The 12,077-nt window shown below is 43.2% G+C and overlaps 2 protein-coding genes across 3 annotated transcripts in view; one reads left to right on the top strand and one right to left on the bottom strand.

Moving 5' to 3' along the window:
* Positions 1–266: 266 nt before the first annotated feature.
* Positions 267–5,980, bottom strand: LOC102902576 (CASP-like protein 4A1). The gene is made up of 3 exons (XM_023240295.1): positions 5,915–5,980; positions 3,813–4,566; positions 267–627 (listed from the first exon to the last, which is right to left on the bottom strand). Exons 1-2 carry the CDS (start codon positions 5,978–5,980, stop codon positions 3,934–3,936), a joined length of 699 nt encoding a protein of 232 aa, XP_023096063.1. The 3' UTR covers positions 267–627; positions 3,813–3,933.
* WAPL (WAPL cohesin release factor) overlaps positions 4,563–12,077 on the top strand; it is a 94,094-nt gene continuing 86,579 nt past the window's right edge. For both annotated transcript variants that reach the window (XM_003994133.6, XM_003994132.6), the window contains exons 1-2: positions 4,563–4,738; positions 7,512–8,032. In XM_003994133.6, the coding sequence (XP_003994182.1) occupies positions 7,534–8,032 (499 nt within the window). In that variant the 5' untranslated portion in view covers positions 4,563–4,738; positions 7,512–7,533. The remainder of the gene's footprint in view (positions 4,739–7,511; positions 8,033–12,077) is intronic.

Genomic DNA, 12,077 nt, shown 5'->3' with positions numbered 1-12,077 from the left:
TAGGTCATGATCTCATGGTTTGGGAGTCTGAGCCCCGCCTTGGGCTCTATGCCAACGGCACGGAGCCTGCTTGGGATTCTCTGTCAAAAATAAACAAACATTAAAAAATAAATAAATAAAACAGGCTGGTCCATGGGAGATTGATTGAAAAGTTCCTTTTCCATACTGGGCAGAACAGAAAGGTTTGGGAGTGTCAGGGAGGTAAGGGCAGGGCCTGGCCCTCATTTTGTAGGGCACTGTAATACAATCACCACAACATACAAGTGTATGATTTATAATTTTTATTATAAATTCTGATTCCCCATCCTAAAACAAGGAAACATTTCCTGTAACCAGTGTGGACATTTCTGACTTCAAGCTCTCTGAAGTGAATTTTGAAAGTTGTGATACATTGTACTACACATTATCAGAAAAAGATTACACAGTTCTACTTAGCAATTCCAGTTCTGACAGTTCTCATGTCCTGGCTGCAACAGAGACCCAACAATGGCACAACAGATTCTTCTATTAGTTTTCCTGGCAGGATTTTCTTTCTTCCACTGAAGCAAAGGATGAGTCCACCTGAGTGGATGGAGCTCAAGGTAGTGGAGATTCTACCCTCCTCCAGGCAGCACGCAGGAGAGCAGCCTGTAGCATCAAAGGGTACAAGTGTGGTTCAGATCTATGATTTTAGTCTCTGCCATAAATATAATTTTTTTTAATTTTTTTTCAACGTTTTTATTTATTTTTTTGGGACACAGAGAGACAGAGCATGAACGGGGGAGGGGCAGAGAGAGAGGGAGACACAGAATCGGAAGCAGGCTCCAGGCTCTGAGCCATCAGCCCAGAGCCCGACGTGGGGCTCGAACTCACGGACTGCGAGATCATGCCCTGGCTGAAGTCGGACGCTTAACCGACTGCGCCACCCAGGTGCCCCTGCCATAAATATAATTTAATGGGGGAGAAAAATCAGACATGAGACACTGAGGCATCCTAGCAAACAAAAAAGCCCTCATTTGCTACCTAATATATGTGTGAAGATTTGAATGAAGTGAAGTGAACCAATGGGGGGGGGGTGTGCAGGGAGAGAGGGTGGGGGATGGGGATAGGCAGGTGGCAGAGTATAAGTTGAGGGAACTAAGAAAACCAAAGGAAAACCACCACCAACATCCAAAAAGCTGCTTTCCCACGTGTTATTCATACTGGAGTCCACATTGCTCACTCTGGTGTGGGACTCAGGGCCACGGCACTGGAATGGAGTGGGGCTTTCAGGGTATTCACTTGCCTCACTGGAATCAGGGAGGTAAAAGGTAAAGGGAGTGGTGTGGCCTGAAGGCCCAGAGACCGAACTGCCTCCAGAAGGGGCCCTGGCGTAGGCAGTCTTTAGTGTGAGGCACAGGAGAGCAGAGAGCCGCAGCACAGCTCTCTTCAGTATTAATATACTAAGCTTCCACAGACTAAACACACACACACACACACACACACACACACACACTTTCCTACTCTTCAAATCACGTACCATTTTCTACCAGATTCAACAATGTCTATAATAATGGATATCCAATGTTCAAGAAAAAGTTTGATTTCTTTATTAGTTACCATACGTTGAGCAAATGCCAACCTCTCAATTTCCTCACCTGTAAAACAGGGATAACAGGCAGGGATGCAAATGAAGAGGCTGGCATCGTACCTGATGTATAATAGGTTCTTAATGTTTTCTCTTCCTCCTTTCCCCCATCTTAACAAAAAAGATTAGACTTCTGTCAAAGGCTATAGGTGTACTTCAAAAATCAGGGCCCGTTGACCTTTAACGTGTGGGCCAGTTACCTGGTGAATCATGTTAAAAATGCAGATTCTGATTCAGTGGAGTTGGGGACAGGGATTCCACATTTCCACTAAGCTTCCAGGGTATGCATGCTGCTGACTAGGGATCACTCTTTGAGCAGCAAGAATTTAACTCTACTAAGCTCCAATAACACAACTACTGCACAAGAAGCCCCTAAATGGGCTCCACGGATTATCTCTTTCTATAAAAAATTAACTCTTCTATTTAAGCTTCATGTGGAGTCACTGACCCAGCCAAGTAACCAGGCTAGGTCATAAAAAATGCATCCTTTGGTCCAGGAGGGTTCACAGCACTCTTCCACAGGAAGATCTTGCAATGGTCTCATCTCTGCACCACTTTCGGCTTTTTGATCTTAGCCTTTGCCTCTGATGATAATGACCCCTTAATTAGCACCCAGTACTCTGTCATCTAAATAATTATAGTAAGTGCAGCTTGCACCTCTGCTTACAATCTCTGAAGAAACTGATAAAATAAGATCCTATGCTGATTTTTTAAGAAGACAAAAGTGGGGGGCGCCTGGGAGGCTCAGTTGGTTAAGCGTCTGACTTTGGCTCTTGCTGTTCATGGGTTCAAGCGCCACATAGGGCTTCTGTGCTGACAGCTCAGAGACTGGAGCCTGCTTCAGATTGTCTCCCTCTTTCTCTCAAAAATAAACAAGCAAAAAAAAAAAAAAAAGACAAAACTGAGATGCCTAGGTGGCTCAGCCGGTTAAGTGTCCACCTCTTGGTTTCCGCTCAGGTCATCATCTCATGGTTGGTGAGTTCCAACCCCCTAGTCAGGCTCTGAACAGATAGGTCAGAGCCTGCTTGGGATACTCTCTCTGTCCCTCTACCCCTCCCCCACTCACGCTTGCTGGCTCTCTCAAAATAAATGCTTTAAAAAAATAAAAAAAATGAAAAGACAAAACTGACCCAAATACAAGCCATGCACATACTGCCCACAGCGGAATGCACAGACCTGTTATAACTTCCAGTCACATAAGCTATCAAAAGTTGATTTATCAAGAAAAAGTACTGTTACAATATTTGGGAAACTTTAAATGTCAGAATATACATTTTGTAAACAGTAGGGCAAAAGTAAAACAGTTCAGCCACGCTAAAATCCACCTTAAATTTCTAGTGCGAAGGGCTGCAGGATATCTTAACTATTTTTTCTTGACTCAGAGTTTCCTGAATATACTTGGAGGAACCCGGTTAACTTCTGGGTGCATTCAAGGCAAATCATCCATTTGCGGAAGAAGGGGAGGGCTTTTCACTAGAAGCAATTAGTTTCCTAATTTCCCAGGTGTATCTCCATTAACCACCCACCAAACAGCTGGGCCGTCCAAGCCAGATGAATCATGCACCTCTCAGCACGAAACGATTGTGCTACTTTTTAGAACGCTGTTTTCCCACGGCAGCCTTTAAAAAAAAAAAAAAAAAAATCCCCCCCCATCCAAATTTCCAACTTTGATAATCAATACATTGACCCGAAAAAAACAAAACCAAAACCCAAAGACCACAAAGGAGCGTAGTGTAAAATTAACTCTTTTCTCCCATCAATCTCCCACCTCCCTGTCCTCCCCAGAGGCAATCACTGGTTCAATTCTCGAAATTTTTCATTTACGGAAAATTTCAGAAACGTTAGCGAGACTGGAATAATCAGCCCTTGTGTACGCATCACACAACAATGGACAAACACCCCACTGGCTTTATTCTCCCTCGGTCAGTTATTTTCAAGTAAATCCCAGAGTCATAATCCTTTTACCCGTCAAAACTTCAGACTTTTTAAAAAAATTCTTACATAACCACGTTAGCGTTATTACACACAACAAAGTTAACGATAATACTATCCAGTATTCTTGGGGGTCTCTCTTAACGCGTGCAGGGCAGACCAGAGAACTATGAAAGTATGAGCGGAGGGGTCGCGGGAGCATTCAAGCGCCGGGGCCGACATCGCGGCGTTAGGTGCCCAGTGCCCCGGGCTTCCCAGTTCCCGCAGTCGTTACCTGCGTCGGGCCAGCACTCGCCAGGCCGGGTAGAGGGCGGTTCCCAGCCGCGAACTCCGCGCCTCCGCGCTCCCAGGCCGCGGCCCCAGCAGGCCTGGCGCAGCTGCACAACCCACCGTCCCTAGACACGGGCGAGTCCCTGGAGGGGAAACGATTGACACAGCTGCCTGCACTGCGCCCCCGGCCCTCCCTGGCGGCACCTGCGTCTCCCGGCGTGGTCAAGAGCTGCAACGGGCTCCCGAGCCCGGGCGGGCAAAGCCCGCCACAACCGCTCCTCCCGCCGCCGGCTCCCGCGCCTAGCCGCGAGTATAGCGCCCTCGCGGACCCGGACTACAACTCCCGTCGGGCGCTGCGGCCGGGCCAATGGCGGGCGCCGGAGCATGCGGGGAGCAGCGCCTGCGCGGCGGTTTGAGTAAGCGGCCGCGCGATTGGCTGCGGGGTCGGACGGCCGCGCGGGGCCTGTGGGAAGCGGAGTGACGGAGCGAGCGGCTGTTGGAGGAAGGAGGTGGGGGCCGGGAGCGCAAATGGCGTTGAGATGGTTCAGGGCCCTGTTCAAACTCCAGCGCTGACCATTCACCGGCGGAAGCGGCGGCGCAGGAGGCGGCGGCGGCCTAGCGGGGGCACGTAGCGGGCTCCGGTACCTGCTCTGGCGGCGGCGGCCAGGGAGGCCTAGGCCCGGGCCCGGCCGGCGGCGCTCAAGGCGGGGAGGGAAGTTGCGGTGCCGCCGCTCCCCCCCCTCCCTCCACCGGGTTTCCTATTTACCCAGAGCGGAGTCGCGGGTTCTGACGGTGGCGGAGCCCCTTGCCTCTCTTCGCGCACAAGCCGGCCCTGTTCTCTCGCGCGGGGCTCCCGCGCCCGTCCGTGGGCCGTTGGGAGCAGGAGAGGCGGAGGCGGCCCGAGGCCAAAGCACCCGCCAGGCGCCGAGGGTAAGTGAGGTCTCGGGCGGCTGCCTAGGCCCGGAGGGAGCCAGGGAGGGTGGGGGAGGCAGGGGTCTGGAAGTCTCGCTATTTCACCCACACAGCCTCTGAGGAAGTTGGGCAGGGGAACGACCTGGAGAACTCTCTTTTCCCTCTTTTATTTTTCCTTTTTCTGAGTTCCTTTCGGGCGGCCACTGATTTGCCTCCCTCCCCAAGCGCGGTCAAGTGCGTTGGTTTCAGCCCTGAATCCTTTGCCGTCTTTCCTCCGCCCCTGGCCGCCACTAAGGCCTTACACTGCCCTGGGGATTCAGTGGCAGAGGCTTCCGGGGCGTCGGAAGCTACATCCCGTTCCTGGCGGTGGGGGTGGGGAGGAGAAAAGTTGCGTGAGCTTCCAGCGGGAGGGGACCGCGTCTCCAGCTCTTCTCCCCCCCCCCCCCCCCCCCCCCCCCCCGGTGCACCGACCGCCCCCAGGTGAGAATCTCTAGGTGGTTAGCTTCATCCTTTCCGGCTTTCACTCCTGGGTGGAAGCCCCTAAGCCCCTGGGGGTCCTAAAGAAGCTACACTTGGTTGAGGGTTAAGTGTGAGGACTTTTTAATCCCAGCGACGTTCCTGAAAATTCGACCTGGTTTTGGGCAGAGAGGCAAGGGCCCAACGACTGTAAAGACTTAGTTGTGAATCATTCTTTCCTTTTTAGTTAGGAAAGTCTTTGGAGTTTGAAGCCTGACTGAGCAAGATAGCTTGTGTACTTGAGATATACTTAAAGTGTGTCAACTGTGTCCGCACTCTTTCACTAATTTGTACGTACTTTACACTCTAGGCATTAATAATGTTATCGCGATAGTATGTCTAGTGACTTTACAAAACAGACATGGAAAACTATAAAATCAAAAGTAGGGGATATTACATAATGAATTCCCATGTATTTGCCGCTCAGATACAACAGTTCTTAATTCTTAACCGAGTGTTTTTCATCTACACACTTTCCATTCCACATCCTTTAAAGCTAGAGAATTGCTGACATTATTTCATCAGTATTTTAGTACATAATTGTAAAAGACATGGATACTTAAAAAACAAGCATGATTTTCTTATCGCTTAAAATAGTTAACTCCTTCATATCAAGTGTTCATCTGCAGACTTTCAACTTGCAACAGTGAATGCTTTGTGGTTCCAAGACCATTTTACTGCAAGACCACCAGTTTTTCTCCTGCGGGCCCAAAGGAGCTCAAGTCGAAATTTTTGGTGTGTCATTTAGTCAGCATTTTTAGGTGGTTACCTTGTGAGTGTATACAAAATGTTCCAGCTTTGTTGGTGTACATGTAAATGTAGGTCTGTAGATGAGGGCTTTAAATTCTTGAAGGAATGAAATGACTTTTTTCTTTTGTTCTTGCAGCTGCCAAATATACTTAGTTTTGTTTAGACTGGACCTAACAGGAAAGCCAAAGATTCTTTAGTGTCAATCTACAGTAGATCTCAGGAAAAAGTTTTGTGACATTTTAAAAGGTCTTCACACTATTTTTTCTTAATGCAGATCTGTATGATGACTAAGTTATTACTTTGTCAAATTAGAATTGGTTTCTAGCCAAACACGAGAGAGGAAAATCATTATTGAATATACATGAAACTAAGTTTATAGTGACATAAGTTGTAAGAGTTTAAGTTAGTAAAGGAAAACTATGTTTAAAGTATAGACCAAAATGTATTCAAGAGTAGAAGTCAAATATTATTCTACTTGTCATATTTTAAATTTCAAATTATGAAGCTTTTTTCCCCCAAATCTAGACAGTGATCTTTTTTGGGTATATTTAATAAATTGACATTCAAACTTTAGGAGGTCAAAGTGTAGGAAATGATAAGAATTGATAGTGTTTAAGAAGTACTGTTACTTTAAAAAGTGTTTTATTCTTTTGATTTACTATTTTGAATTTTTTTTGTTATAGTATTTGTTATTATGTAGATACAACAGATGAGTCCACTTATCCTTTATAAAGCAAAGAGGAAAATTTACAGGTTTCTGTTGCTTCATTTAATAATCAGTAGACTGGTGTAATATGCTGGAATTCACCAGCTTCAGAAAACATAACTCTGCAGATGAAGACAAAGAAGATAGAATACGTTTTTTTGTGATTAGGGAGATGACCGACTAGAGAATATTTTTCAAGTTACAGTTTAAACTACATTAGACCAAGGATCAGGATCTTTAAGATTGTATTAAAGGCTGCAGGTTCTAATACATAAGAAAGTAGCACCATTTTCCCCACTTTTTCTCCCTTCTATGAATGAATAAATGCTTTGACATTTCAAGACCTAATTGAGTCAATTATTTGATAATTCTGAGATACTGAAAAAAATTAACATTTTGTGCATAAGATTTTATAGGAGTAATGACCCTATTCAGATTATTTTCTTAAGGTAAAAGTGATATTTATGAGAATAGTACATAGATTCATTTGAAATTTTAAAAAAATGGATATTCCACTCGTAAGTTGGTTTTGTGGATAAGTTGATTAATCCTTATGCTTGCTTACTTTGTAAGTGTATGACTATGTACTCATTATAAAAAAAAAAAATTAGATACGGAAGTATGTAGAATAAAAAAATGAGCCCCTCTCTTTATACACCTTCCCTGTATGTATTCAGCCATTTTTAAAGTTTGTATCTTGACTGTTGAAAAGCCCCCATGGGGGAGAATCCCTGGGTTATTTTTATATTCAGTGTTAACGCTTGTTAAGTGTTTGGTGATTGTATATTTTCTTTTCTTTTTCCCCCCCCCCCCCCACAGAGAATATGAAACAGGTGTCAAAATGACATCCAGATTTGGGAAAACCTACAGTAGGAAAGGAGGAAATGGCAGTTCAAAATTTGATGAAGTCTTTTCCAACAAACGGACCACCCTTAGCACAAAATGGGGAGAGACAACATTTATGGCTAAATTAGGGCAGAAGAGGCCCAATTTCAAACCAGATATCCAAGAAATTCCGAAGAAACCTAAGGTGGAAGAAGAAAATACTGGAGATCCTTTTGGATTTGATAGTGATGATGAGTCTCTACCAGTTTCTTCAAAGAATTTAGCCCAGGGTAAGGGTTCCTCTCATTCAGAATCTAGTGAAGCTGCTCAGCTGGAAGATGTCACTTCTGTACTTGAAGCTAATAGCAAAATTAGTCATGCAGTTGGTGAAGACAGTGTTGGGTCTGATAAATGCTTACATTTGGAAGAAACTTTGGTTGGGAAAGAAAAGAGCACAAACCGAATCTTAGAAGATGATGCAAGCAAAAGTAGCTGTGCTAAATTAATGACTTCAGGTAAGCTTTTAATTCCTTCCTTCCTTTCTTTCTTTCTTTCTCTCTCTCTCTCTCTCTCTTTTTTTTTTTTTTTTTTAGTTAAGTGATCTCTATACCCAACTTGACTCATGGGGCTTGAACTCATGACCCTGAGATCAAGAGTTGGATGCTCTTCTGACAGAGCCAGCCAGGCACCCCTTGAATTTCTTTATTCTGAGCCAGGAGACCTTTGTGTATGCCATTTAGTTATTAAATGCTTTAAATTCTAAAATATCCTGCTGCTTGGGTTTTCTTCCTGCATTTGTGATTAATGGGGGCTTTAGATTATTTGTAGAAGAGACTTAAAAACTTTAAAGAAACCAATTGGGGGTTGAAATTTTACTTAAGCAGCTTGGATATTAATGCTTCCAGACTGTTACTTGTGGTGCATTTTGGGAACAGTTTTTCCTTCCTCCCCAACTCCATTTCTAGTAAGAAACATGTCTTTTTGTTGTGTTAGGATGACACAGTATCTTACATTAGTGGGGAAGATTTGTGTTGTTACTGATAATGAAAATGAGATGAGCATTTACAATGAGGATTAGGTTTAGGAGTGTTAGACTTTTTTTCAAAACTAGTTTAGAAAGATTAAGGAGGTATTGTGGAAACATTGAGGAATTGAACTTCATTGCAATTTGAGATTTGTGGAGTCTGGTGCCAGTAGCAACTTGTATTAATAGATTTTAATCCACAAAACCAGTTGTATTTTTAAAGTGTTAATTTGTAAATCTGGTATCTAGGGTTCATTTGAAAAATAACATTTTATCCGTTTTACCTCTACTCCCTTCGTAAAGGATTTGAGACTTCGGGTAAACGGTAAAAGTGCAATTAACTGAAACACTAAAGAACTAAGCTTGGAGGTAGCAGGAGAGACAGTGTGCTTGCTTTATTAGCAATAGGACAAGGATGGCACTGTAGTTGAAAACAGACCTTAGTTTCCGACTTCTTGGCAAAGTTTGGTGATACTAAAGGTTATATAGATCTCATATTTTGAAAGGAAGTAAAGACAAAACTTTCCTAGTACTGAATTCTCAAGAGGAGTTTGTCCTCGAGGCTTAATATAAGTGCCTCAAACAATATAATAAAAGACTTTGCCTTGCATAGTTTTACTAAAAATGCTGGACATTTTTCACTCTTTCTCACCCTTGGATGAGAGGATGAGCCAGCTGTTATTGTCATTCCCTTGATCCTCTTGGTTAATTCTGATTTGGCTGTCCTTATGCTTTGCCCACATTTCTCTTGACACATTGTTCAAAACTTAAGGTTAGGTTAATCTTTCACTAAAAAAAAAAAAACCAGCTTAGGGGCTCCTGGGTGGCTCAGTTGGTTAAGCGTCTGACTTCAGCTCAGGTCATGATCTCTCAGTTTGTGAGTTCAAGCCCCACATCAGGCTCTGTGCTGACAGCTTGGATCCTGTGGCCTGATTCAGATTCTGTGTGTCCCTCTGTCTCTGCCCCTCCCTTGCTTGCACTCACTCTCTCTCTCAAAAATAAGTAAACATTAAAAAAAATAAAAAACAGCTTAAAAACTTTCCCAATTCAGCTTCTAAGCATGTATTACAAGTCACAGGACTGTTGAACCAAAATAAACTAACTCAGTTCTCCTTACTGTACAGATGAGGCTCAAAGAGGTCAAGTGACTGTCCAAGGTTGGCTAGTGGCAGATTTGGAATGATATTCATTTATTGATTTTCAACATATTGAGCACATACTACATTACCTCCACTGTGATAGGCTATGAGAGTGCTGTTCCACTTGCATTATCCAGTATTCTTACTGCTGTCTTGTCCTCTGATAGTTAATCCACAGTGGGGGCAGATAGGCTGGAGGAAGGAACGTGAGGCTGAGGAAGTGGCGAAACTGGTCAAGAAGGCAGACACAGCTTCCCCAAGTGCTAACTTTTGGAGAACTGGGCAAAGTGTTTAGGTAGAGGGACAATAGAAACTTGGAAATTAAATCTACATAGATAGAAGTTGCTTATATTGCATATACATCTGTGTATGTCCAAACTGCCATTTGAAGTTGTTTGGTGGGAATTGGAAACAGTTTTCTGTAGAAATGAGATATTAGCTTCCCAGTCTGATAAAGCTAAATTGTAGTTCTAATGCTGATACTGTGGACTTAAGGAATCCAAACTGCATGGTAATGGTTTTATGAGTAGAAAACGGGTACTAAAATACAGATAGATGTTCAGGAACATCTTATCCCTCTTCCTCCTTCACAGGTCATCCTTAGTGTAAAGGGAATGGGGTAGCACTATGAACATTTTTTTCTCCTTTCCCTTGGCCACCTAGAGCTGCAGCAACCCTAGCAGCCCCCTGTAGGATAAGAAGGGAACTTGGAAGGAGTGCTTTTAATTCTCATGGTAGTTGTAGTTCTGAGGTCTTAAAAACCATTTATAGGTTTTTGTAAGTTGGTTATAGTTTTGGAAATATTTTTACATGGTATGACCTTGCTTTTCATTCCCCCTCCCCTCTAACATTTGGGCGTTTCCCTATATCTAGACTCTTGCATTACTGTCTGTCATATTGTTACTGCCGTTACTCTCATTCAGAAAGAAGCCTTCTGGTTGTAATTGAAGTTTAGAAACCCAAACTTAAATTTGTGAAAAAAAAATTGTGTTTAATGTTTATTTATTTGGTGGGGGGGGGGGGGGGGGACAGAGAGAGAATCCCAAGCGCATTCCACGCTGTGAGCACAGAGCCCAATGAGCACAGAGCCCAACGCGGGCCTCCATCACACAAGCCGTGAGATTGTGACCTGAGCCAAAAGGATACTTAAGCGACTTGAGCCACCCAGGCACCCTACTAAACTTAAATTTTTGATAAAGGGTGTTTTTTTGGATTAAAGATTCTTCGAGAATGATAATGTTTTGGACTTAAGATGAAACTGCTTGTACATGTAATGTCTCAGTAAACCCTTGCAGGTCGTTTTTACACACTTTATTCAAGAAAGAGCCTTTGAGAAATTTTATTGTAGTTTGTTCATAGTGTAGTAGCTAAGTTCCATTGTATCCTTCCTGTGGGAAGTGCCTGCTCCTTCAGATCATTTTCACTGTAAAATTATATTATTTCGGTGAAAAGGGCTTATCCAAGCTCAAATATACTGTAAAAATTTCTCCTGGCATCAAGTTTTAAAGTGCATCTCTTTCTCTACAGGGGACTATGTGGTTAATTTTTAGCTACTTTTAAAATTATAGGTAAAATATTTTATACCAGGTATTACTTTTAAAAACTGTGGCTCATTTGAAGAGGAAACACAGAATAAGGTTATGATAAAATGTATTATGGTTGCCATTTTCCAGATAGATTTTTGATGGGTATGAGAACCAGAATCTAGATTATAAACTGTGAATGAGAACTGCAGAGAAGGATTGAGTTGCTAAAATGTCCTAACTCTTGGGGCGCCTGGGTGGCTCAGTCAGTTGGTTAAGCGTCTGACTTTGGCCCAGGTCATGATCTCACAGTTCGTGAGTTCGAGCCCTGCATCAGGCTCTGTGCTGACAGCTTGGAGCCTGGAGCCGGTTTTGGATTCTGTGTCACCCTCTCTCTGTTCCTCCCTCCTGACACTCTGTCTCTCCCCACCCCCCCGCAAAAATAGAGATAAAAAAAATTTTTTTAATGTCCTAACTCTTGATTTAAAAAATAAAAAACTTATATCAGCTTCAATAGTTGTCAATATATGGCAAACCTTATTTTATCTACTCTACACACTACTCTTTCCACTTCCTATCCTCTAATCCCTGGATTATTTTAATGCAGATTCAGGACTTCTTATTTTATGTGCAAATACTTTAGTTGTAATTGCTTTTAAGTTGAGTTCTCAAACAGCTTTACCACTTAAAAATGACTGTTAGCAGTACCTAAAGTTTTGTCCTTTTAAGAGATCTTAGAATATTCTGTAAAGTGTGGTATCCAGGGCTGTGTGCATTAAGGATGAAAGGTTTCTCTTGCCTTTTATATGAGGCTACTTCCATTTTCCATCTTTGTGCTTTCTGCTACAGGTTTTTAATCTGGACTCTAGAATAA

The sequence above is a fragment of the Felis catus genome, chromosome D2 (genome assembly GCF_018350175.1).
Source record: "Felis catus isolate Fca126 chromosome D2, F.catus_Fca126_mat1.0, whole genome shotgun sequence".
NCBI lineage: Eukaryota > Metazoa > Chordata > Mammalia > Carnivora > Felidae > Felis > Felis catus.
This window is presented reverse-complemented; position numbering and strand designations above follow the sequence as displayed.